The following is a 27,776-nucleotide window of genomic DNA, read 5'->3' as shown; positions in this document are numbered from 1 at the left end:
ATTTTCTTTTATTTATGTTTTAGTTACATAAGTAAATGCATTAAAAAAAAAAAAACAACTGAATTTTCATTGAAGCAACTAGAATATATAGCTACTTAGGATGTATGAAGGAGAGGGATTGTATTTTGCTTTACAGCAGAGAAGAGGCTGCTACTAACTACAGGTCTATATGTGAAATAATTATCTGGCATAATTATATAACAAATGTGTCCCTATCTGGTGATGCTCAGGAGTAGCTATTTCACTTGAAATTTGTTCCCTTCCTAAAGCCAACTTAAAGGCATTACAATGTATCCACTTACTGTCTTCTATCTTCAGAACAATGCCTTGTATATTTACATTTGCTACAAGATCACAAATACGAATGATCCTTTGGGTTTGCAGAGAGAACAGCGGTTAAGGTTTCTACTGGCTCATCACAATATGAATTCACCAGGGGCGCTTTTTTTCCCTACATTAATGCTCCTCCTGTTTCTGTGCCACAGTGCTAGTTTCATGCACATGGGCAGCACAGTATTGTCTGCAGATCTGAATCTGCTGTGCCAGGAGTATGGAGAAAATGGGAGTATCAGCTCTCCAAGTGCTCCTCGCTGCAGAGAGTACCCGATCTGAACCCACATGGTTATAGAACCTTGGCTCCACATTTCTTTACAAAAGCCCGTTCAGCTTTCCCAGTGCTTCATATTTTCAGAGCATCTCACTGTATGAGCAGATGTACTGGTTCAAATCAAGTGTCCATCTTGCTCAGTATCAGGTCTGCAGCAGTGTGGCCTAGAGCTGATGTCTGGAGACAAGGAAAACCAGAATAACCATAATGCTTTCTTGGGCCTTAATTGTTTTCAGTTCAGGACTTGTGGTTTGGTTGTCAGTTAATCCTGATCAGCTGTCCCTAAGCCCCTCTTCATTTTGTAGACCTCTATTGTATCCTTGAAATACCTGAAAGCTGCATCTACTGTCATACCTTTGAACATCCTAGTTCTCAATTTTTTTCCTGGTTCTACTGTATCTTGTTTGAGGGGAGATAACAGCAGCAGTGTAGTTTCCAAGATATGGGTAAACCACTGATTTACACAGAGGCATAGCAATGCTTTTTTTCTTTTACTTTCTTCAGTTGCTTTCCAAATCTTTCTGAAGACTTGAGGCAATGCTGCTTTTTACATAAAGTTTTTAAGAGTTTGAGTTTGAAAACCTAGTAATCTGTGTTGCAGTCAGATTTATTCATGAACATCTGTTTCATGCTAAGGCCATTGCCATACCTCTCACCCACAAGTTTAAAAGTATTTTTTAAAATTTTAAACTAATTTTTAAACTTTATTTTATAGGTTTGCAAAGGTACAGATTAGTGTATCAGCACCTATTATACCATTCCGAGAGACAATAACAAGACCTCCAAAAGTTGATATGGTGAATGAAGAAATAGGAAAACAGCAGAAAGTTGCTGTCATACACCAAACAAAAGAGGACCAAAACAAAATTCCAGAAGGAATTCAGGTTGATTCAGATGGGCTTGTTACAATATCTACTCCGAATAAACAAGCTACTCTCAGCGTAAGAGCAGTGCCACTTCCTGAGCACGTAACTCGACTTCTTGAAGAAAACAGTGACTTAATTCGAACTATGGAGCATCTCAACACATCTATGAATGAAGATAAAAAAACTCATGAGATAAATCAGAAGACTCTGGATAGGATCAAGGAATTCAAACAAAAGTTGGAGCAAAATCTGCAGGGAAGAAAGTGGAGAAATGCTGTTGATCAGATCTGGTCATTTGGACCACGGAAATGTGGGCCTAATATTTTGTTATACAATTTTGAGGGCTATAAAAGGTCTGTGTGGCAGTGCCTTGGAAATGCTATGAAAGACATAAGTAAATACAGAGACTTCGACAACAGCATAGTAAGTGGATTTCAGCTGGCCACGCTTTCAGGTCCCATGTGTGAAGAACCTCTTATGGGTGTTTGTTTTACAGTGGAAAAATGGGAAATAAATAAGGTTGGAGAGGTGCTGTCAACTAGTAGTCAGGATTCAGGAGAATGTGATGCCATAGAACATAAACGAAATGAAGACACTACTCTAACAAGCAGTTGCACTGATGAAGTTAGCAGTGCAAATGAACACCAGGACAGCAATCAAAGTGTTTCAAAATCACCTGAGAAAATGAGTAGGCAGAAGGGAGAAGTTTCACTTGCAGATTGTTACGGTCCCTTCTCTGGGCAGCTGATTGCCACCATGAAGGAAGCTTGTCGTTATGCTTTGCAAGCAAAACCACAAAGGCTTATGGCAGCAATGTACACATGTGAAATTATGGCTACTGCAGAAGTTTTAGGTAAGACAGACAAAATAAACCTTTATCAAGAATTTGGTTTTTTGAGTTCCAAAGTGAATCAGAAAGTGTAAATTGACTAAAAGCTTTGTCAGAAGTTTTTTATAGTTCTCCAGTAGATCTGTACAATGGCTCTCTGATGCCTGTAGTATTTATACTGTTCTGAATGAAAAGTTATCATTCTTTTTGCATATCTGAAGCATACACATAAATTGGAAGTTTAAGATACAAAATGTTGCCTTTTCATGAAGTTTTTGTAATATCAACCTCAGTAAACATGCATATCAATATTGAGATGAGGGAACCTATCCTGTTTGTAAGATGAGTGCAGAATCATATTTTTAACTTAATATAATAACCAATATAGAAGTAACATCAGGAAAAAGATAGTATCTTAAATTATTGTTACAGTCCAGTTGGTGGTGTTTTATATTTTTTTTTTTAGTAGCATCTGTATCCTTCTGGCATGCAAATTGCTCACTTTGCAAACCCAGCGCATACCAAATTTGTGTCACTTATATTACCTTAACACTTACACTTACTTAAACTTGTTTTTATGACTTACAACACCACTTAACTTACCCTAACATTTGTTCTTGGAGTTTTCCATGGAAGTTGCTTGCACACTGAATCTGATCCAATGCACTAAGATTTTCTTTAAAATTAACTTCCATTGCATTTAAGCTATCAGCAGATTTACTTTGACTGTACTAATCATGACAGAAATTATAGTATATCCCACATACAATAATTAAAGATTTGGTTATTTGTTGTAAAAATCTCATCTGTTGTGCACACAAGCATAATGATAGAAGTTATACAAAAGAAATTGGTCCAAAGAGCAAAATTTACAATTGTATGCAGTGAAAAGAAATGCCTTTCAATGAGCAATTGTTTTGTACAGATGCATGATCCTGTTCTTTTCTGGAGGTTCTGGTAGGCCTGGTAAAAGGTGTCCTGCGATAAGATTGTTAGCATGTTACCCTAAACTACAACTTACTATCACATAGAACTTCTGCTTTCTAAACCATCTTTAATTATTTTTTAACATGTAAGAATGCCTGTCTTTGTAATGTTACACATTACTTTTCCAGGAGCCCATTAGCACAATACTTCTGAATTGCTGCCTCAAACTATAACCAAGATACTGATTTTCAAAGCACGAAAACACTGTATAAATTGCTGGTTTTGAAAATGCCCACTACTGAAAAAGCATGATTGTTTATAGTGATGTAATTAACATGCATCAGCTCAGCAGTTATGCCATAAAACCAAATGGAGATATGGCTTTCTAATGTATGTATATATCTGTACGTGTGTGTGTATATATATATACACACATATATAATGTGTGTAATTTCAGACTCAGACATTCAAGCAAATTAGTCCAGTCTAATGAATGTGAGTTGTGTGGTAATAACCATGGACATGCAGTTGGTCCATTACAAATTCATGGGTTTAATTTTTATTATGGAGTTTTAAGCTAATAAATTGCAATTGCATTAGGGGAAGCAAAGAGTATGCATGCTATCCATTAAGACATGGCAGTTGTTATCTGATAAACCACTGGCTTTTGTAACTTTATTCTTTCAGTTGGTCTTGCATACATTGATACCCATCTGAGTTTAATATATCTTCATATTAAAGTGCTTGTTTCTAAGATGTTAACTTCTGAGAAAGCTAGTTCTTTTCCGTTTGTTGTGTCAGTATATAAAGCTTTTTCTGTCAGACTTCTCTGACAGTGAAAATAAACTGAACTGGAGCTGAGCAGAGGAGCAAGGAGAGGGGAACACAGAAATGTGTTGCAAGCTTATACATGTCCAGTGTAATGGGCCTTGGGTTTAGGCTTGGGTCCTGCATACACTCAATGTTTCCCAGTAAGGTTATACTTTCAGTATCTCATTCCTACAGCTAGTTCACTAGAAAAATCCATTTTTTACACATTCCAGCTTTACAGAAGTTCTGTGTAAACTTCCAAAAGCTGAAGAATATTCTGAACTAACATCACAGGTTTAATTAGTATTAGCTTTTGCCTGTTTATATTCCTACCTTCTGAGCATTCTTCTGTTCTCTCTTTTGTGTTCTGGAGACTGAAAGCTAGACTGTCTTTCCACTTTGCTGATGTCAGTGAAACTTCATTGGGAAGGATCTTTACCAGACTCTATTGTAGTTTTTGGTTTTGGATTTTGATAGCTATTCTTATGTCTTTTTTGTTTTGGGTTTTTAATAACATTATTAAAATTTTAGATCACTGCATTTTAGGGGGCAATTCACATCAATTCATAGTATTATCTCTGGCTCAGTTGTGTGAGTGAAAACATGCAGATTCTAAAACAGAAGAGCAGCTTCTCCTTCCCTGTTAAGTTTATGGTGACCCTTGGGCTCTTGAAAATGATGATCCTGTTGTCCTGCCACAGTATTTCTTTCCAGTACAAAGTTTCGCTTTTTGTAATGTGCATGGAATACAGAAGTTGTTTAGCATTGTCACTTGACACACTGAAGTATCCTTCAGTAAAGTGGTGAACAGGACTTAAATATTTTAAGGAGCTGGACTTAATACATATTTAAAGTGAGTCTAGTATGCACAGACTTATTCTGTATGTTGCAGCACCTTGCAGCTGTTCTTGAAGTAGTATCATGTTTTCAAAATAACTGTTTTAACTATTTTGAATAGGAAGATCTTACAGTATTTCTTGGTGATTGATGCTGCTAAATCCATTCAACTGATTAGTGTAGAGGTAGAACCAGTATTTCTTCAATATATTGCAGTCTGCCATAGTGGTAAAACTGAAGACCTTATATAGCTTCTTTATGATAACATTAATTGAAGCAATACTCCAGACTGCTTGGATGAAATACGTGTGGCTAGAAACCATTTAGTAAGCTATAAATTGTCTTCTGGCTTTTATGTTTTCAAAGAATAATCTTCAGTGAGTTATGGCCAGAGTATATGCATCTGAAGTGCTTTGTGATAAATGTTACCTTACTTATCTCATTAATATGTGTGCAAAGTTTTCTACATCCTACTTACAAGAAATAGTAAAATAAATATTTTGAGTTATAATACTAATATCCTATAAAGTGTTTTTAAACTTACTTGCGTTAACAAATAGCTTTAATATATAGTGTGTAATACATATACAGTAAATGTACAGAGACCACGATGTGATGCTCTTTTGAAATGTGTGTGTTTAAGCAGTTACTGAATTGTGAGCTGTGCTGAGATATGACCCCTTCGTATCTATTTTCTCAACTCACTGAAATTTCCATAGACTTGAAATTGCTTAGTTAAGAGAGACTGTACATGCGTGGCAAATTCAGTGACTTATCTTCAGAATGCCTTAATCTTTGTGTGTTTTAAAATACAGAATCTTAAGTATTTCCTCAATTTCCTCATGAGCAGTAAGAAGACTATTGTGCATAGTAAAGGTGAAGTTCAGTCAAAGGAATAGTGAGGAGGTCCTGGTCAGGGCATGAGCAGATAAAAAATCAGTGATAACAGAAAGAACACTTCAACCCACATTTTATTAGAGAACTATAAACTCTGAAATAATAGGTGCTGAACTGATGCTTCATTACCTGCATCTGACAGGGACATTTAACTGTACTAGCTGTGTGCTTGTGATGAATTTCCTGAACAAGGACCAGATTGTATTTGAAAAATGAAGGCAAATACAAATAAACCCATTCCAACATTTCCTCTGGTATCCCACAAAATGCTTACAGTATGTATGCAAATTAATGTACGTGGCTATAGTATTTAATGATATCTTTCTGTCAAGTCAGAATAGGTGCCAAGTTTTATGAAGTAATATATATTTCTAATTATTTCTAGTAAGCGTCAGTTTTGCCCAGCTGTGTAAAAAGTAACAGTGCACATTCATGTTTTTCCAGTGCAATATAATATAAAATTTATAATTTGAGACTCTTAGAAATTCATATAAACTTGTTCTTCACGGCAAGGTACTGTTAAAGTTAATTTGTACATCTAATACTTAGTAACTATTCATATTTGTACATAAAGACATTCCCAAAACACTTTTTCAGTGCATAGGCTTTCTTGTGGTTTTATTATCTTGATCAACACAAATATATTTGTTAGTATTTGTCTGTAGAATACTTAGACCAAAAATTTGCAAAAACATTTAAACAAAATAACTTAATGCCTACTAAAAAGTCAAACATGGCTGTTTTTACAGCTACTTTCATGATACATACACTGTATTTCAATGAATTGAATATTAATTTGGGAAAGAAAAATAAAAATTATCGATGACTACTTTAAGACTGAATTAATTAAAACTAATTGAACACATTAAACATAATAAATATGTGGTATTTCAGATAAATTAGTTTTCTGTGATTAGAATAGCACTGCAGTATCAAGGACAAGTACCATATAGGGATATGGTGATCCAAAGAAACTTCTAAAGGTAGCTAAGATATGATTCATGAAACACAGTAATATTTCTTAGTGATGTTTCTCAAATATTTTGTTGTAAGAAATAAAGCAAGTTAGGCATATAATCTGGCAAAGTGCCCTTTGAAAAACAGCCATATGATTGTATAAAATGCACCTAGTGCAAGCATTATCTAGATCCATAAAGTAGTAATAATTTATTAAATATTACTCATATGGTTCTGCACATTGTACTGAAAGAATATGTTGTTTGTTTGAATTTAATGGCTCCACTTAATTGATCCACTTACAAGGAAGAATTTTAGCCAGAGAAATTACGTATTTTACTTAATGCTGAAGTTTCCTGAATAAATACTTATGTATTTCTCTTTATGATGCAAAATATAAATATATCCATAAACTCATCAAAGTCATGTCTTTGCAGGTCGTGTGTATGCTGTCTTGTCCAAAAGAGAAGGCAGAGTGTTACAAGAAGAGATGAAAGAGGGGACGGATGTGTTTATTATTAAGGCAGTCCTGCCAGTAGCAGAAAGCTTTGGTTTTGCTGATGAAATCAGGAAGAGAACTAGTGGCCTGGCCAGTCCGCAGCTGGTGTTCAGCCACTGGGAGGTAAAAATATCTATTCACTCCATCTGTTTTGGTGATCTATTTCCTGTAGATGTGGCAGACTGGAATAACAAGCAGAAAAGGTTAAGTTTTGGTCAAGGCATTTGATTAATTCATTTTTGAATTGAAGAGGAAAAAGGTAGCTTTATATTCATCTTAGTTCTTTTTATAGATATACTATTCAGAAATGTATTTATATTGTATTCAGTCAAGTCCTTCACAAATGAAACTGATTCTTCATAAATGTGTTTTCCTGAATTTTATGTGCCTTTTTTAATGAGTTCTTTGGTAAATTGTTTGGGGAGTGGAGAAAAATAACATGAAACAACCCCAACCTACCACTAATAGAAAATGTAGCAATAAATCTAATGCATATGAAAGTTAACCTTTTTGCGGTTAGCAGACACCTAGGTATTTTTTTGTCCCTATATATTCCAAGTCAGCATATATTTTCGTACTTCAAAGGCAAAGGGGATAGATTTAATTCTTTCAGAATTATGTCTGGTGATAGTAAGTGGAGGTGTCCTCATAACCATTCCTTTCAGTCATCTCTGTCACTTAATGAAATGAAGAGGTGAAAGTGAATGTGTGTAAGAAATATGCAAGTGGGAAAGTTGGTAAGGAGTGTCATCAGCTGAGAGTGCACTGTATTTTGTTCCTGTGATGTCGATAATAGATCTTCAAGGAGAAATATAAAAAGCTGTGTATCAGAGTTCCTTGTTCAAGACAAACTAACCTGCATTGTAGGGCTCCTCAGAAGAGTCCCCTGAAAGAGCTAAAAATCTGTTCAAGGGCAAAAGTCAGTGTGTGTAAGCTTTTCACATTAAATTTTTAAAATAATTGAAGTCTAGGTTTTTGTGTTTGGTTTTTTTTTTTTTTTCTGTGGGTTGGTTTTTTTTTTAGTCAGGTATTCCTTTATTTGGTGTTAGGACCAGAGAAACTTTTGTAAATGGATTAGAAAGCTTTTTTTTTTTTTTTTTTTTTCCTTTCTTTCATCTTCTGATTTGTTTTGTGACCTCAAATGTCAAGTCTCCAAGTACAAACAACTACAGATTTTTGAGGTCAGTAATACTCCATGCTGTTGCTAGCTATGGTCCATTTAGCACTGTTTCTTTCTGAAGTATGTGCTAGTTTTTCACATGATATGGATTCTTCCTCATTTGCTGTAGCTAAATTGTCCTAATAGGTAGTATCTGTTAAATACTTCACTAGCAGTATTTCTTTGATAATAATAGTTGTAACTGCCTCAGGAATTTTATGTGGATGCTAATGAAAGAGGAGGGTCTCTGAAAACTAGCTGAGTCATGTGCTATCAGGAGAGTTGGAATCCTTGAAAAATTACACTTGGAAAAGTATATTATGCCTTCCTTGGCAGTGGTACCCTACTGGTGTTACAAAATGCAGTGAACCAGGGACTTCTCCCTTGATACTGATGTATTTAATCTTCTTGTAGCTAAGTCTGACTTCACAGAGAACCATGGAAGGGGAAAACTGAGCTACACTGAATGAAAAATCAATTAAAAAAAAAAAAAAAAAAGTAATTCCTCCATAGATGTATGTGCGAAAAAATAGATAAAGCCACAGCTTTTTGAGTATAAGGATCTAGGTGTAAGCCAGTAACAGATTAGGTATCTCAAACCAATGAGTGTTGGCACTATTGCATAGAGTAGTCTTCTCAGTTTTGGATGTTCTTATCTGAAGTGCAGCTGGTGAGGTTTCGTGTCTTAACTGGTCTTTTTGTCTGAACAGCCTCTGATATCAGTGCCCTAAAGGAATATCAGTCAGAAGGATGTTAATTCCAGCTAACCATTGTTTTGTGCCAGTTTCTTTATGATTTGTAGCTACTGTGCTCCAATACTAAGCAAAACCATAAACCTCTTGCCTCTCTGACCTGCCCTTCTATCCCAAAACCTTGGCGTATATGTTCACTTTGTCAGATGTTATGAGTGTCACATAAGAAAATGTTAATGTGTGATTATAGAAATGCATAGGAGAGGGAGATTTGAACAACATTTTCTAAAATTGACCCTCAGGAGAGATTATAATTATAGCTAATATGTTAAAAAAATGTAGTTGTAGTAGGAAAAATGATTGTGTAAGCCAGTCACCTTTCCACCTGCCAAATCTGTCGGTGGGGAGGGTGGGTTTTTTTTTGTCACATTGAAAGTCATGCTGACATATTTTTGTGACAAAATAAGCCTTTTACTAAGCTACTAGCAATGTTGGCTCTGTGCAGTGATGGCAGAGGGAGTGCATGCTACTCTCACATCATCAGCAGAATTGCTAAATAAATACGATTTTCAGAATCTCTAGTGGTGGTATGACAGAGAAGCCAGAAAATATGGGTTTGTTTCTGAGATCGCATGAGTAATCTGTAGAGCTTTTCTCCATTTCTTTTTCTCTCTGTATTCTGCTAAAACCAAAACAAAACCCCCAAATAGATGAAAAACCATATTAGGTTTCATCAGGTATTAGGCATGACTTTGACGTTGCTACACTACTGATGAATTATGATGGTATATGTATATACATGATAAAGACAAGTATTTTATTTGAATCCCAATTATTTAATGTATCATTGTGTAAGATAATATGATATGAACTGTGTCTGTGTAATCTTGTAGTATTTTTTCCTTAGTGCTAAAAATGGAAAGGGAGTGCTGTAGCTACTTGGTTTTATTTTGCATTTCCTATGTTACCAACTGTACGGTTGCTGCTTTAATTGCGTACTATCCAAACGCTTCCATACAATTCTGAATTAATTCTGTGTTAGTGGTGTTTTCTCAGTGTGCTCTGCTCATTAGCTGAGTACCTGAGAGAGATATTTCTCTACATAGATTCATTCTAACATTGTTACCCCTATTTTAGATAGTGAAATAGATCCTTTTTGGTATTTTAAAACTTTTAAACACTTAATCTCTTGGAAATCGCATGCATAAAGTATGTTTAAAGAAATGAGGGTTTAATTCATATTTTTATTTTTACATTTCATTAATACGATTTGTAGACTATAAACATAGGAAGGTCAGTGATAGAGCCTACATTTAAATGAACCCATTTTAGTCTCTGTGGAAATGAAATTACCATTTTTTTTCTTCAGTTAATGAATGTAATTTGTATAGTTCAGATTGCTCCATCCCCAAGGGAGGGAGCAATGCACGTACAGAGGTCTGTCTTGTCAGACACTCCTTTTTTATTCATCTCTTTCTCATGCTTATACAATTTATTCCTGCCTGTAGAGGACAGCACCAAATAACCGTTAGTGGGAGCTTTCAGTTTCGTCCCAGTTTAAACAAATTAATTTTACAAGTTAGTCAGGTATTTTCATTTATGATATCCATAGGCAAATGTTAGTGTATAGGGTTTTCTTGACCATATTGTCGTAGATTTCAATATGAACTTTCTTCTGAATTCTTAGTTTAAAATATGTAACTCTGGGATAATTGTATCTTGTATTTTTCTTTAATCCTTGAATTAATAGCACAAGGATTAGTGTCTGGTTTTGCCTGTTTCCTTTGTTCTTTATTGAGTCTTTGCAGTTACAGCTTTCACTTGGTCATGCCATTTTATCTTAATCATAAGATTCTTTGAACAAGATGATATTTGTGATTGCACGGTGTTTAGAATAATGGAGCTGTAATCCCATTTAGGAAATCTGTGTTGTAGTAAAAAAACAATGCCTGTGCTTCTGTTTAGGTGCTGGTTGAATTCTTGGCAAGAGCAGAAATTTTCAAAGACATCTATCTACTAGTTGTAAAGTTGTGAAATGTATAGCTTTCTTGTTAACTTGCATCTTTTTAATTCCATAATAATTGGCTATTAGTCACACTTTTACTCTTGGGGGGGTCGGGCCATGGGCGAACTGTAAACACGTTTAATTAGACTTCTTTTTCAGTATCCCTTCTAAGTAGAATAGAGTCTAGAATGGGATTTAAGGCTCTGGAAATGTGAGAGAGGGACTGCATGTAGTAAGTGGTAAGAATATGAGGCAATCTAAGTCTGAAAGTTTTATGTTCAGAATTTTAATTCATTCCTTTCAAATTGTAAGTCATTTTACAACTCAGAAGAGGAGGGCTTAATACAGAAGTTGCTGGATGAGATTGTTAGGTCTGCATTAAACAGGAAGCAGATTAAGGTAATGAGAGAGACTCTAAGAATCTCTGAATCTGTACTAGGTTTGAACTGTAACTTTGCATACATCATTGTGCCAGTGACAGTTTAGGCATGTAAATGAATTCTAGGAGTAACCTGGAACCTTTCAAATATGAAAAGCTCATTGTATTGGCCAGGACATCTGAAGCTAATTAAAACAGTAAATAAAAGTGGTAGTGGTATGGCTTTAATTTTCACTCTCAATGCATGTTTCTAAAGTAATAGGAAAAAATGCAACAGTAGAGCCACAGGTCGCCTTTTTTCTTTCCAATTTCCAAATTCCTGTTTGTAGCTACTGACTGAAGTCAAGGTTAAAGCTCAGCTGTCACTGACTGAGACACAAACAAGGCTAAGGCTCTAGAGCCAAAATGAACTTTTATGGGTTTATTTTATAACTAAATGTGCAAGTGTTCATTATTACAGTATTTATTGGAAGAGGCGTTCTCATATCTGACTTCAGGCATTTTGCGGCCTTGGCTGTCCACGTTATACATCGTGAATGAGATCTCTGAATTAGGAAGTACTTTGGGATGCTCGTTTTATTGTAAGGAATCTGCACTCCTAATACATCTCTCTAGGTTAAATGTCTGAAGTTTGACTGCAGGTTCTTCTGTATCCCCTTAAACCTCCTGTCTCTGAAAAAAAACCTGAAAAGTTATGCATCTGATACTTTTTTGGATTTTTGAAGCTTTTGTAGATGGCTTTGGGTATGAAATAAGGAAATTTCTCTATTGAGTTTATAACTTCCATCTCTCTCCCTTGCTTTCTTTTTATTTTTTTTCTTAAATTGTATTTTTGCCAAACCTTGTAATTTATACTCAAGAGCTGTTGAGAGAAAATACTTCTAAGCAATACAGAGAGAAATCAAATTGCAAGGATTTTTCAAGTTAGTTATGAAGAGAGAGTCTGTTTTCACACTGTCTTTGAAATGCCTGTATAAAAGTAGGTATAATAATATTGAAAACAAGATATATTGTGTTTATTTGTTTGATAGGTAAGTTGATCTATAGTGATGCAAAGTGGCAGCATTCTGTGAAACCAAGATTTTTACTACAAGGTAGTCAAACAATTGGTAAAAAGGGAGGCTGAAAATTAGTTGTTGGGGTTTTTTTCTTTCAGGGTATGGTATAGAGGTTGGCCTTTTATAAAATAGGCAAGCTGGTACACAAAGTATTTGGTACAAACTGAAAGTTTGACTTTTTATTTTGAGAACACTTATGTGTAGGTGCTTCTGTAAAAGGCTTTAGCATATTTTAGATACTTTTCCTCCCACCCTCTGCTGCTTAATCCTCATCCCCAGCGTGATGTTTTGTGGAAGTGTTTCAGGTGCTCAGCACTTCCCACAGTCACTCAGTACTCCTAAGCAGGAAAGGAGGTGATACATGCTTTCCACTGTGATGAAAGGTCTGCAGCAAAATGGAGAAAGTGAATCTGCAGAGGGAATATTCTCTTCTTTTCTGAATAGGAAGCATTTGGGGCCTGTAAAGGCTTACAGAGCAATAAGATACCTGTTATGAAAGGGTTTTTCACTGAATAAAACCAGTAAGACCCCACAGTTGGTTAAACAACAAGCAAGAAAGGACACAAACTTGGAGAATCTTTCCTTCAGATTTTAAGTTGTGGTTTCATTCAAGAACGGGCTGAAATCCTGGCTGGTTTGAAAGCAGAATGGCAAAAATAGTAACAAGTTTTACCTATTTTTCAATTGTACATTGCTGAGTGAAAGTATTTCAATGCTGTAGTACAGAAATCTCTTCAAAAATGTTATTCAGACTGCTCTACATTACAGGTTACGGTGGCTCCCACTCACATGCTAGCAGCACACCGTTTTACCTGGGGTTGATGGAAAGCAACAGGGGATGCAGAGATAGCTTTAGAAGTTGACAAAAGTCATCTTGCAACGCTGCTCTATGACCTATATTTTCTTTCACATGGAAGTAAGGAATGACTTGGAAAACTACCTAGCCATACAGGCACTAATATGGTATGTGTTAGGCAGTAGTGTGCTGCCACACTGCAAGCACTGCTTTCCTGACTCTTTAACTACTTGGGTTAAATACAATAATTAGCCAGTCACTTGGGTACCTCTGCATTACACTGTGTGTAATACTCAAGGAATGGCTTACTTGCTGAGATAATGACTCTTTCTGGATCTGAGGTAACAGGAGTCTAGGAAAGAAAATAGTCTTTATCCATTTTTGAGATTCTTATCTCCTCCCTGCCCCTGTTCCACATCCCAAAAATGTATGGGGCACTGTTGAGAGCCCACCTCAGCCCACCTGACCTCAGTTTTACTGGGTAACCTGCCTGGTGTTCTCTGTTCTGGAAGCACACTGCCAGTATCCAAATAGCCTAGCACCATTTAATTAAGCTCAGTGCAGAAGCACTTTTACATCATTACCCAGCATATTGCTGAAAACCCAGCAGATAACAGTTTTTCAAGGTCACATTCCACATAAAACTCTGCAAAGTTCTGTCATTTTACCTGAAAGGTAGAGGTAATTTCCATTTGACAGGGCTGCTTCAGACATCTAAGACATGCATATCAGTTGTACCCTTTTAGTTTCATAGTCTATGTCATTGTTAAGTGATGGACACCAATTGAACTGTGAATGTTCTTGAAGTATTTCTAGCATGTATTTTTCTAAGGTAGAAATGATTCCAATACACTGAAGTCTATATCATCTTTGAAATAGTGCATAATAGTTCTTTTGAATTTTTTTTTTTTTTTTTTTTTTTGAAAAACAGCTTTTGGCATAATGTTTTTCCTGGCATGCTAAGGGCTGCTTGTGGTAGTGCCCAATCACACTGAATTTAGTGGTTCTTGGGATTTCTTATTAAGCAGCTCACAATGGCCATAATGTTGCTTGCTTGGTCTTAAAATCTTCATTTGACAGTGTAAGACTGCTCTTTCTATTCACGGTCTGACTAAAGCATTTTGCACACTGATGATATTTGGCTCAAAAGAAGTTTTCTGTTCTCATCAGGCAGTAAGGACCAGTAGGGGAAATGCTACTAGGAACATGGCTGTGTTCCCAGATCTGCCTGACCTTTTGGATGAACTAGGCAGATCCCTTCTGTTTGCTTTTGATGCTTCTCTCAACCTTGTTTTGCATAATTAGGCTGCCTTAGGCAGAGACTGTTTCATACCATCATTTTGTGAAATACACTAGACAATGGGACCCAGATTACTATTGGAGCCAACTGGGTGCCACTGAAATGCAAATAATAAATCATCCTCAAATTAAGGCTTAAAATTCCAAGTCTTCTTGAATTGAAAGTGATCTGTTCTAACTCAAATCTTACTGAAAAGTTTGATTAGCTTACATAATCATTTGCAGAATTTAGTACACACTGTGTTGGCTTTCAGTATTAAAATAATACACTCATAGTATTTGTAAATTTATGGTTTAATTATTACAGGTATTCAGATTATGTCTCTGATAAAGATACAGGCATTTATTGTTCAAGTAATTAATATGTAGGTTGTTAGGCTAAAAGAAAATGACAGCTCTTTTGCCTATGCTACTCTGCATGTTGTTACTAAACTAGTCTTTTGAGACTTCATTGTTTGGGTGTGTTGGTTTGAATAATTGTGATATTTAGTGAAACATCTTGCTTTAGAATGATTTCTTTTTCTCAAGCATACCCTTGCTCTTAGAATATTTGAAGTAATCTATTCATTCCTTTTGAAATACCTAATCCCATCTGACTTGATTATGAACAGTATTTTATTTATACCTAGAGTGAGCTCTTAGTTCTGCAGTGAGCTGTGGAATACACTCTTCAGCATGTATTCAACTGTTGTTTTTTTTTAAAGTATAATGGAATTCTAGTGATTTGTTTATAGGCATACTTTATGCAAATTATGTCACCGAAGACTTTTATAAATTGGATCAATGAAGATACTGTTAAACGATACTATTAAGAAACATTTCCATCACTTTAGAATTGAGTTTGCAATAACAGATTTAAGAAATGTATCAGCTGCTGTGTTTTAATTGATTTTACAGTATTGCATTTTATATGGCTGCATTCAGAGAAAGACATGTTCTCTAACAGAGTAAATGCTAGTCCAGTGATCTACTACACAAACCTAGATTTATAATTTACTTTTAAAAAGAAATTATTTTCAGAAGAACCTTGTGGATGCAGTGGAGAAATACTCAGTTCTGTTAACTAGGAAGCAGTAGCTGTCTTGCTGCTTTGTTGTGCACCCTTTGGAGGAGTAACCGTGTTTGTTTTGGGCTGTTTGCAGTTGAGGCTGCTGTTGTCCTCATCAGATGGTTCTGGTGTTGAATAATAAGTAAGCGTAGGCCAGTGGCTAGTTTATGATGCTATAAAGAATAATTCCCAAGTCCTAGAAAAAGTTCCTGAAGAAAAAATACATTGAATTATCTGGTTATCAAATCACACACAGTATGGTGGTATTTTAAAATACACTTTACCATAATGCTAACAATACCAGCACGTCATTGTTTTACAGTGTCTTTGCATTAATATTGGTTCCTCTTCATATCTTTTGTCCGTTATGCTTGGGCTACAAACAGTTTGGCTGTGATAATTTTCTTGTCACCTCTGCTCAGTGGTTCCCAGACACACATGGCACACAGGCAGAATGAGAGGCAGACAAAAGACCTTTAATAGGTTAACTGGATTGCTTGAGTCACTTAAAGGTTTTTCAGCTGTGAAAGGCATGTTATTTTGAATTTCCAGTTCTGTTTTGATTGAAGTTTTTGTTTATGAGTATAAGGTTTTTAAAAAGCATAATTGAGATGCTATTACGTTTTTGTTTTTGAAATAAATCTTACGCTATATGTTTTAGTATTCTACTGAAAAATTAGTATGTGGAAATATCTAAATAATTTTAAATTTAAAGTGACATGCAACATAGAATAAATAACGTTTATGGGTGTCTTTCTGCTTTGATCTGCTAAATGCCCTCTGTTAAATGGCTACATCATATTCCAGAAGGATTGGTCCATTTAGAATCTAATTAATCATTTAGGACTTTATCCAGACAAAAACTCAATTTCTGTCACAGATTCCAAAGTCATAATTATGTGGTTTCCATGAATACAAACAATAGCTCAGGGGCTAAAAAGCTGCTCAGCTCTGATTCCAGGAAACCCAGACCCACCGTTCTGACAGCTACTATTGTAAGCAAATTGATGACAATGCTTTTGGAGCGTTATACGGAAACGTTTTTTTCCTTTTGCTTGCTTGCACTGTATTAACAGAGTATGGGGAATGATGGATGCCACCTGCTATATGCATTTGCTTTCATTCATTAATGTGATGTGAGTAGAAGAGGGACAGTCCAGTTTGTGCCCTCACCTTCATTTATAGAATCAGAACTTTTAAAAAAGAAAACTTCCTACTTTTTTTGCATCATTGTGTCAGTAATTCCCTTGTGTAGTTATATTAGGGGTACATTAACATGGCTATTGGCTGACTTCTTAAAGGAGATGCACAGCTGATGCCCCAAGTTCCAGCTGACTTAGTACATCTGGCTTCTTCTTTCTCATTACTTACCATGGTGTGTTAATACAAATAGTGTGTTCTAATTAACTTCATCTTTTGCAGTCTGTCCGCACTGGTCAAATAAACGTGATCCTCTAACAGAAATTTTCAGATGCCACCATAACTTGCTCTAGAAGCAGTATGTAGCTCCTGAATTATTCAGACAGGTTGAAAAGCTCATGAGGTGGCTTTTGAAACCTAATTTATGTCTCTTTACAGTGCTTCTCTGCATCACGTAGCAGTACAAGGTTCACTCAGGATTCTGTAGCCTCATGCAGCAGTAAGTTTGCAGGTTTACTTTCACTGGCAAATACATACCAAATAGTACATCCATTTGAGCCTCCTGTTATGTTGGCTTTCTTGAGAGCTAGGGATACCTGTTGAAGCATAAAGAATTATTATCAGTGGAAGAAGTACCCAGGGCAAAACTTCAGTTAACATTAGTAGAAAAATCTTTTATAAATTATTGAAAGAGCTAGTCTTGTCAAACCTGGGGATTTTCTTAAGCATCTATCACTCCAGTATCTAAATATTTACAGGTAGATTAGATCTGTAAGTTCAGTTTTGTATACTTTTGGATTCCTCTGTTGTATTCATTCCTCAGGAACCACTGTCTCACAGTTTCTCTCTGGGCATAACTTCTGGGTGTTAGCTTTCTTGCTTATGTGAAAAAAAACTTCATCAAAGGGGGTGGTAACAGCCTTTTAAGATACCATAGTTTGTAGCTGTATAATCTCCCTCATCAGTACAGTCTGGAGCAAATCCATTGAGCATGAATCACCTTTTCTTATTCATGTGTTCTTGGACTTTGAAATTTTTGTTTGTTCAGCTCTAGGCAGATCGTGAATGGGGAAGTCCCTGGTGTTTTTCCGTCATTAAGATATTTGGTATGAACATCACTACAACTTCATAAAGTCCACGTGCAATTTTTGGCCAAGAGTTTGAAAAACCCTTGTAGTCTTCACTGTTCTTTTTCTTTATTTCTAGTGAATAAAATAATGGTAAAACTTTCAAGTTCTTCAAGAGTGAGGACCATTCTTTTTTTTATTGATGTAAGCTTTAAGTTTCTAGGCATTGGTTATGAGGCCCTGTACAAAACATCAGAATGGGTATGACTCAGGCAGATTCTTCTATGGTTAGACAGTCCTTTTATGTTAAAAATAAATGTAGAAACATTTGGAAGGCTAAATTTCATGCTGTTTATTTCTGAGCTCTGCTTGCTTTTGGTTTTCAGCCAGACAACCCTATGCATAGTCATTTCCCACCTAAATAATTGAGATTGGATGTCACTTTCAGCACGAGTCATATTCCACTTAATTTACCAGGACTATGTATATAATTAACTGTAACAAAGTAGAACTGTTTTTGTTGGTTTAGGGGCCTAACATACTATTTGCAGGATCGAACCTATAATGTTACCTAATACAAAATAGCCATCTTCTGCCATAGTCGTTTTCCTAACTCTATAAAGTGTAATTTGTTTGATATTGTTAGGTGTTATTTAAGATGAGGTATTAAATAAGGATTTTGTAATTGTTGATGTTTCTGGGGAAAACTGTTCATCTGAAGCCATCAGGTTTTAATTCTTATTCGTGCTAGTTTCTGTAGCTTAAATAAGCTTTAAGAAAATGTGTTTAGTTTGAAATATCATATGACAGTTAAAAGTATTTATCAGAAGAAAAACACTAGAATAGGTTTATAACACTAAGCTACAATTGGTAATTTAGAGAAGTTTGTTCCCTCCTTGTTGATTATTAATGTTAGTGCTTATGTTATGTATTTCACAAATTATTGTAATATCCTCAATTATTGCTGTGACTATCATGATTCTTACAGTAACTGATACTTGTCTGCACTCATTCTTCCATGAGTATTTTGTTTAAGAAATGGATACAGTATTACCTTTGGTTTTGTTTTAGTAAAAATGTATTACCTGTAACTGCATCTTGTGAGGAAATTACTAATCATTTCAGTGAAATAAGTATTTTTGAAATTTGGAACAAAATCTGAGTAATATAATATGGTCAATTTTATCTGTTCCTAATGCTCATGTATAGCATTCTTGGAAGGTGATCTTGTTATTTTTCAGTAGGTTCCTTAATGCTCATTAATTACAGTAATTTTTAATTGTGTTTTATGTTGAATTGTCCACTAACGGGAAGGAAGGCTAAATCTCAGGGCTATCACCCTATGCAGTTTTGGTTTGTCACCCAGACATCAGTTCACTAGGGAGCATTTCCTAGATTTGATTACACATACTTGTTACATAAGCTTAAGGCTTGATGATCACTCTTAATGATTTAGGAGTAATTTCTGGTGCCCGCAACAGTTTAACATATGAGTAGAACTGAGGTGGATTCTTAGGAGCTTAGAATTTTGGGGGTGGGGAGGTTGTCCTCCTTTTTCTTTAGGTCTTAAAATGTTCACTTGGAAAACTAAAACTCCTTAAAGTAATACTAGAGTCACTAACAATAACAGAATAAATTGTTATCTTTGGCTAGCTAGTTAAGCATTGAGCCTAGAATTTGTATGAAACCTACATAGTCCAAAAGTAGAGAGTAAACATCTCTTCAGAATTTCTTGGGGAGTTAAAAATCTTGTAGCTTTGCTGTGCAGGATGAAATGAGGAAAGGTTTTAAGGAATTTGTAAGATAACTACATCTTTGTCATATTCTTTATGGTAGTCTGAGAAGTGTGGTGTAATAGGATGAACTGGGGATAAAGACATATCCAGTTATTTTCTGATCATGTTAAATCTGAAATCTCTTCTAGAGGAGGGCCCCTGAGATATTAAGCTGCAAGAACAGCTCTACTAAATATGTTAGCGCCAGAAACAATGATTTTTAAACCATCTGTCCAGCTTATAGAAATGGAAGAACATAGGGCACAGAAATGATCAGAAACCTTCAGTTCTTATAAATTCCAAAACATCATGGTGAGATAATATTCTAAATAAGGAATTCCTTCTTGAAAACTGAGAATTCTCTGAATGTTATTTGACATTGTTTGTTGACTGGCAATTCAGTTTGCTTTCAGGAAAAAATCATGTGCAGATATATGCATCTGAACTTGAAAAGCTATTGTGGGCTTCTTACGGCATGTGTAACATAATGTACTTTAACTCGTTTTCTGCTTAAATAGCAAATTGCAGGCTTCCCAGGAAACTCTTATCTGCTCTATTTTCAGATTTCTCTACTTCAGAGGTTGACTACCTGAAATGTGCTAATAAACCTTTGTACTACTTTACTTTTTTTTTTTCTTTCTTTCTTTTTATAGATCATTGCAAGTGACCCATTCTGGGTACCAACCACTGAGGAAGAATATTTGCACTTTGGGGAAAAGGCAGACTCAGAGAACCAGGCCCGCAAGTACATGAACGCAGTAAGAAAGCGAAAAGGACTTTATGTAGAAGAAAAACTTGTGGAGCATGCTGAAAAGCAAAGAACTCTCAGTAGAAATAAGTAGCTGTGTCTGCTTCCTTCTCTCCTGACTCAGCTAAGTGCAGATGGATTATTTTCTATGCAGCAGATTCAAAATTTCAATGGACTTGGTTCTTTGACACCGCTTTTCTTACATGCTATAATGTCTGTGGCTTATGTTTTAATAAACTTAAGCCTTTCCAACTTTTATACAGAGAAAGTAGTTTATTTATTTAAATAAAATATAGGCATATTCATTGCAATTGGTCTCAATTTTTAAAACTTACTGCCCTATTAAACTTTCTATCACAGGATTCGGAACTCCTGATTTAATTTGCTTCTCTCTGATTTATCAGTTGTAATTACAATTAGAGCTGGTTAGCTAGTTCGTTGCAAATAAACTATGCACTGAATTTAGCTTGTTAATGTTTTTGACTCTGTGTTTTAAATTTATTTTAATGTCTGTAATGTATTTGTTACTCACTGGTATTTTCCATAGTTACCTATATGCAAATAGATGTAAACCTGGGAGATCCTAAGCTATTTGTTTTACTCCGTTCCTCATGTAAGCATTCATCTAAAGCACTAATGTATCTTCTTTAAATCAGAGGGCAAAAATAGCACATGTGGAAGACTAAGCACTGCAAACCAAGCAGGGTTTGTCTTTTTTTCCTTCTTAGAACATATCTTATTAAAAAGTTCATATGATTATCCTAATCTGGCAGCTGCTTTCTCTAATCTAGGCACACAGCTATATCTGCCAATCCTGTGTGAGTGTTTACAGACTCCTGCAGAAATTTCTGTCCATTCACTATGTTGTCTTTAATTCAGTGAAGGGAAACACTTGTAATAATATACAGAACATCTTGCTGTTTGCAGGTGTCTAGCATGCAGAAGGCTCCAAAATAGTTCAGACCAAGACTAACAGGAAAAAAAAGTCCTCACATGGCTTAAATTTTAGTTCAGAAAAATGGAAACCTTGGATAGAAGAGAAACATGATGCATGAGTTATCTTCTCATTTGACTGCTTAGATTTTTGTAAAAGGAAAGGAGAAGAATTTTAGAAGGTTAAGACTGAATGAATAGGTGTTCTTGAAGAGTTTCTGATATTTAGTTAAATCAACGGGAAATAAGTCCTTAAATCTTCTGACTTTTTGCTACCTCTTGTCTTTGCTAATTGCAAAGAGTTCTGTTTTAGATAACCATACAAATAGGTTGTCCTTTTCTTTCCAGAATATAACCATTTAATTAATCTGTGATTGTCTTGTACTCCTTTAGCACCTACTTTATCTTTCTGAATAAGTATTCTCTGTGTGTCAGTTAATGCAGCAGGCAGAATTTACTCATAACAGTTTTGTTTCTTACGGGAAAGAAAACTGTTACCTTTTTCACAAGTAGAATGATTTTGAATGCTTAACTTTTATTTTAAATATCAGCCTTTTTCTTTTCCAGCTTGTTTGCTTTCAGTATCAAAATGTTTCCTTTTAAGATTGTATTTATGAATTATTCAAGCAAATGAAATATTTGCCTTTCTTAGAAGGTTATTCCATAAATTGCTGTTGTTTTGCAAGGGGTGTCTGCACAGCAGCCCTATTAGAGCTTGAACAAACATGCTTATGTAGTTTGGGCACTACAGCTGGTATAGCCATGGAAGGCATGGTAACTTACTGCAGCCTGAAAAAAATAATCAAGACATAAATGTCTGTAATGAGATGTTGGCTAATACAGCTACCCAGCTAGCTGAATCCAACATGGAGTTAGGGATGTTTGGCCTGCAGTCACAAAGGTGCTTGAATAGGTGATGCAAGAGATGGACAGGTTGGTCATTGTTATGACTAAATAATTGGTAACTGTCATCTACTATACTTGAGTGAGCAGAAATAGCATTAACATAGATTTTAAAAGATTTAACAATAGCTTTCATGTTTTGTTATGGCAGATTTTTGGATTGCATCTCCAACAGCATAAAGATAACTCAGGATGTTGCGACACTATTTGTAAAGAGCAAAAACTCAACTAACTATCAGAAGAAAATCAAACCAACCTGCAAGACATGCTAGCCAGCAATATTTGAGATCTGTTTTCTTTAGTAACAGCTACTAGTGGGAAGAGAATCTAATTGGTTATGTGCCATGAATCTCTAACCATTTTTCTCTGGATTATTCAAAAGTAACTTGATGTAGCTGTTTTTCCCCAGCTTTGTTACACATACATAACAATATGACATAATTTCAGAAAATCTCTAAAAAGTGGGGTAAGTAACTTGCTGTGAAGTAAGTCATGGAAAGATTTAATTGAGAAATCATATAATTTCACTTTCCATTACCAGCTTTATTGCTAAATATAATACATATTTAAAATAAGCATACAAACTTTTAAAATATTTTATATGTACAAATGTGCAGTACACTTTTAACTTTCTAAAAACTACGCACTCTGACATGATTTAGCTCTACTAGCCTTAGTAGAATCAAAGTACCTTACGTTTGATAATGTATAAAAACAACAGTCAGCTTGTATGTGGTAATACTTATTAGAGAATGATAACTATTCACTGGGCAAGCCATATGATAATCCACATGATTACACTTTGTAGAAAGAAAAAGCAAAAATAGGAGCTAGATATCCCCAAAGAAGAATAAAGACCAAGCAGTGGCCAACAAGCCCATTTCTCTTGTCTCTGGCCACACTTCTTTTATCTTCTTGATTTAAAAATCTTTCATTTTCTCAAGCACTAGTAATCTTAGGTGATTCACCATTTTTTTTCCACTTTTTTTTTTTTTAATTTCTTTCAACAAACTTCACTTACATTTTAAAGCAGGAGTCCAAAAGAGAAATTCAAGTATAACTGGAATCTGTGCTGTGTTTCCTTTCCTACCCCTCTTTCCATGTTAGTTTAGGACTTCAGCTGCAGTCTCAATATTACAATTGATGAGAACAAAGATACCAAAGAAGCACAATATTTCTGTACCAAAACATGTAGTTCCCAAATCCTGAATACAGTTTCTTGACTCTTGTAACCTTGGGAACTAATTCTTCCTGTTTGACACACTAATATTTGAAAGATTATTCTGTGGGGAATAGAGCATGTCACTCCATAAAGTCAGCTACCATGCTAATGAGAAGAGAGAAGCATGCAACATTTGAACTGTACACTGTACTTCTGATAAATTCAGAGCATGGAAGAGTATCTTTGACAGCAAGTGATTTTGGAATGCTTTATTAGATTGAATATTTACTCTGATAGCAGAGAGGTCCTGGCAAAATTCTTGGACTCCAATGGCCATTGTTTTGAGCTGAGACTCTTTAGCAGTTTTGGGTTGGTTAAGCAATCACAATTAGAAATGTCCTTTACATTTCTCACAGTGTATAGTAGAACCCTCTGCTCTGTGGATGGTGCTGGGTTATAAATATATGCAGAAAGCCATAATAAGTCTATAAGAAGGTTTTGAGCAGCACAGTTCAAGTGCCTTGCAATCTTCTTGAGTAGTCTTTCCAGTAACATAAGAGAGGAAAGGTGGAACAAGTCAGGCTTTACAATAGATGACAAATAAGGCACAATATTCCTTTCCTGAAAATCTGTGAGTAGGAAAATTCTTTAATGCTACTTGAGGAATCTTTAGCTGATCTTTTAGACAGCCAGATTAAAAGGGAATTTTGAACTGAGTTTGGTACAGCCAGGGCTGGCGTATTGCCATGCCTGAGAAAAATTATGGTTTTATGCATGCAAGAACTCACCTGTTTGTGCAACTACCTGAGACCTGTGAAGATGAAAGAACCTCGGCTTTTGCTAAGTGCTTGCTTGTTCTTTGTTCCCACAGACTGGATGAGGGGAATAAATGTCTCCAGTATAAATGAGAAACTGGACATTGGTTTCCTTCTCTTTACATGGGAGGTAAATACACTGTACTTTTCAATTCTGGGAGTAAAACAGCACTCTTGATTAGAGAGGTGTTCCTCAGGTGTAGCTGTCTGAAACTCTTTTCATTTGTAAACCTAGTGCCAGACAAGTACCGTTTACAGATGAGACAACTTGAAGAAAAGAAGCTTTCAGATCTGTGTAAAACCTTCCACAGTGTGACTCGTCAGCAGAACTTGAAGTGGGAATTCAGGTGACTTTTCTCGCGGCCCTGGTCATATCAGCCTGAATTCTTTGGCCAGGGTATCTGAAGGTTTTGCTGCTTCTATTACGGTTTCTCCTTTCTAACTTTAGTTTGATTCAGAATGCTGTGTAGACTTCTGCTCTGTAGAATTCTGTGTTTCTTCCTAGTTGGCTTTGGAAGCAGCAATAGCAGAAGAGCATGGGGAGGAAAGGATGTGAATGAGCTGGATTATTTTGCCAGCACCTTTTTTTTTTAATGCTTGGTTTGAATTCTCACATAGCTTCTGATTCATTTTGATTCTTGTTCATACCAGACTGCCTGTGAAAACTCAAGAGTTGAAACTAGGCAAGGGAGTATATAGTTTTCTTTGCTGCATCATGTATAGGATAAGGACAGTCAAGAAAATAGTGATAAGGTCTTTTTAGTACCTGTTGTAATGTTAACACATAGTCCTTCAATATTCATAAAATGTCTTGAAATCTTTCATTGGAGGGATTTAAATGTGGTGGGTTTTGTTTTTTTACTGTATACTACTAGGTCCCCACTTACAGGATCCTTATAAGAAATTTCCATCAAAAGACATTACTTCTGATATGTAAAATCCATGGAAATTAAACCACTTCTGAAACATGATTTTTAAAGATCAAATATTTACATACATTTTCCAGGTAGTAAATGTTCTCTTAACACTGTAATTTGAAGGGGTTTGCACTATTATTCTCTTATTTTGTCTATAGCTAAGCTTTTCTATGGATTGAAAGCCTTTTCATTAAATTTGTGTATAATTTGGGTCATCATTGACAGAAAAAGTGACCTGAAAACAAATGTTTTAAGCTAAGAAGTATTTTAAAAATCATGGATGCACCAAAGCTTTCAATTTCAGACAGGAATATTTTCTTCCTGTATTTCCTCCTCCGCCCCAACAGATAGGAATCTTATTAGAATATGCAGAAAGCCAAGTAAATATACATTCTTGTCTGAAACAGCTTTTTTTTTAATTATTTTTGGAACTTGAGGCTTACAATTAAATTATTTGGATTCACTTATGACATCTCAGCTGTGATGGAGGGGGTTACAAGACACAAACATCCATGTTGGTAGTGTTACCAGGCACAAGGTGTTTTTAAGAAAAGCTGATGTAATTTCCCCAGGCATAACTCACGCTTCTTGGGAATTTTCTGCAGAGTGGGGTCCAGTGAAGTTGAGGAAAGTTGGACAGAGTATGGAATAGAATCTCTTACTTTAAACTATACATAGATATGTCTGTAAAATGATAAAAAGTGTGTATATTTCTTACTGTGCTATTCTTCACCAGTTTACAGTTTTAGTCCTCAAATTTGCAGTATCTGTGATTTGCTTCTTCAGTACAGCCCTGAGAAAGAAAATACTTACAGTGTTAACATGAGAAGTTTGTGTAGGCCTGGCTGATTTTACTGGTGCTTAGAGAAATAGTTTACATGCAAGATAAAACATTTACATGTAAATATAATTTTGATTTAGCAGTATTTCTGAATTTTGGTCTCTTATCTACTTGATGTGGCTTAGTCATATCCTCTGTTGTGAGTGTGTGCGTTTTGATTTGTTCTGTGCTAGTTTGGATCTATTGAAAAGTAGATATGATAAAAATTAATACTGATTTTTATAGTTTCTATTGATAAACTGAACTGAAAAGTTGGGGGGGCATTGGTCTTTTACAGCTGTATCATTCCATAATTATAAAACTCCTGCAAACCATGACTAACAGGAGGAAAAAATAGATACCATGAAGTAGTGTGGTTTTGGCTGTTTGGCAGACTTTTCTGTTTCAACAGATGCTGTTTTCCTACAGGAGCTTTATTTATTTATTTATTGTTAATTTATCCTTCCTCCTCCCCTACTCAGCCCTCCTCCTTCATTTCCTATTTTACCAAGGATCCAACTCCATAACCCCCTGCTGCTTCTTTAGAGGAATTGTTTCATTATCAACTTATTTACTTCTTTTTAGTGAAACTGCTTATCTCTGTAAAGACTTGCTGATACTAGAATTTGGTTTTTTAAACAACAAAAAAAAAAAAAGGGAGCAAAGTTCAGTAGTGTTTTCCTGTTAGCATGTTTGATGGCCGTATAAAAGGCTTGTCCTTCACCCTTACAGAAGTGGCATGTCTCACAGTGCTCCAGTGAGATATCTAGATGCATTTTCTTCCCTCAGAAAAGCCGCTGGTGTAAAAGGCTAACAATAAATAATAATCTGCACAGGCAGCAAAAATAAAACTTTTGTCAAAAGAATCTATAGCCCTTTTAAACCCTGCCTTTCTTACATGCTCATGAACACGTTTGCTATCCCCTGAGAAGGAGGGGAATTCAGTAATGTTATGCTACTTTTTTGTGAAGTAGCCACAAAGCACAGCTAAAATATGCATCTTCTCAAGTGGAATTACAAATGGGAGGCAGATTGATCATCATCACCAATTCAGTGCTGGCTTTTTCCCCATCTGTGGAGAGCTCTTTCCAGAATTTTTCATATGGTTCTTTTACACTGTAATAAATTAAGTCAGGTAATGAATAAATCACTCTTGTTTCATTGCTTTCTGAATGATTTATGCCAGTGTAAACTGCTACCCTGGAATATTTTGTCACTTGTTTTGCTGTAGCAAAGGCCTCAGACTTAGAGACAAGTCTTAATCTTTCGGGCTTTAGTGATGACTCCATGACAGTTACATGTATCATTGTCCCTTCTGACATATTCTCCTGAAAACAATAATTCTGGATCATAATTTTCTTAAAAAAGAAGGTAAAGCCCACAATCTTAATGTAAAAAGAAAGCTGTGGAGTAAGCAACAAGCTTTTTAGAGAGGATTAGTACAAAACAAACCCTGGCCTTCTAACTCAGTGTGCCCTATGAAAGCAGTTTTTTGCAGTAGTGATGATTTCACGGCATTTGAAAAAGGGAACATTCAGCTGTCTTGTAATTGTAGGATCCAAGAAAGTAGTTTGGAGTGGTCATCATGCAAGACAAACCTAAATGCTGTCCTTAGTGGAGCTTTAAGAAGGTTGATCGTGATGAAGAGGCAGATTTAATCATGCTTACAGAGGACTTAACTAAGTCATAGAGTTGTAGAATGGTTTGGGTTGGAAGGGATCTCAAAGATCACCTAGTCCCGACCCCCCTGCCATGGGCAGGGGCACCTTCCACCTGCCCAGGTTGCTCCCAGCCCCGTCCAACCTGGCCCTGAACCCTTCCAGAGAGGGGG

The 27,776-nt window shown here is 35.7% G+C and overlaps 1 protein-coding gene across 3 annotated transcripts in view; it reads left to right on the top strand.

Moving 5' to 3' along the window:
* Nucleotides 1-20,860, top strand: part of EFL1 (elongation factor like GTPase 1) — an 81,006-nt gene extending 60,146 nt beyond the window's left edge. For all 3 annotated transcript variants that reach the window (XM_042804151.1, XM_042804152.1, XM_009962435.3), the window contains exons 18-20: nt 1,323-2,326; nt 7,168-7,352; nt 20,301-20,860. In XM_042804151.1, the coding sequence (XP_042660085.1) occupies nt 1,323-2,326; nt 7,168-7,352; nt 20,301-20,489 (1,378 nt within the window). In that variant the 3' untranslated portion in view covers nt 20,490-20,860. The remainder of the gene's footprint in view (nt 1-1,322; nt 2,327-7,167; nt 7,353-20,300) is intronic.
* Nucleotides 20,861-27,776: the final 6,916 nt, after the last annotated feature.

This window comes from Tyto alba, unplaced genomic scaffold (genome assembly GCF_018691265.1).
Source record: "Tyto alba isolate M040663 unplaced genomic scaffold, T.alba_DEE_v4.0 Super-Scaffold_41, whole genome shotgun sequence".
Classification (NCBI taxonomy): Eukaryota; Metazoa; Chordata; class Aves; order Strigiformes; family Tytonidae; genus Tyto; species Tyto alba.
This window is presented reverse-complemented; position numbering and strand designations above follow the sequence as displayed.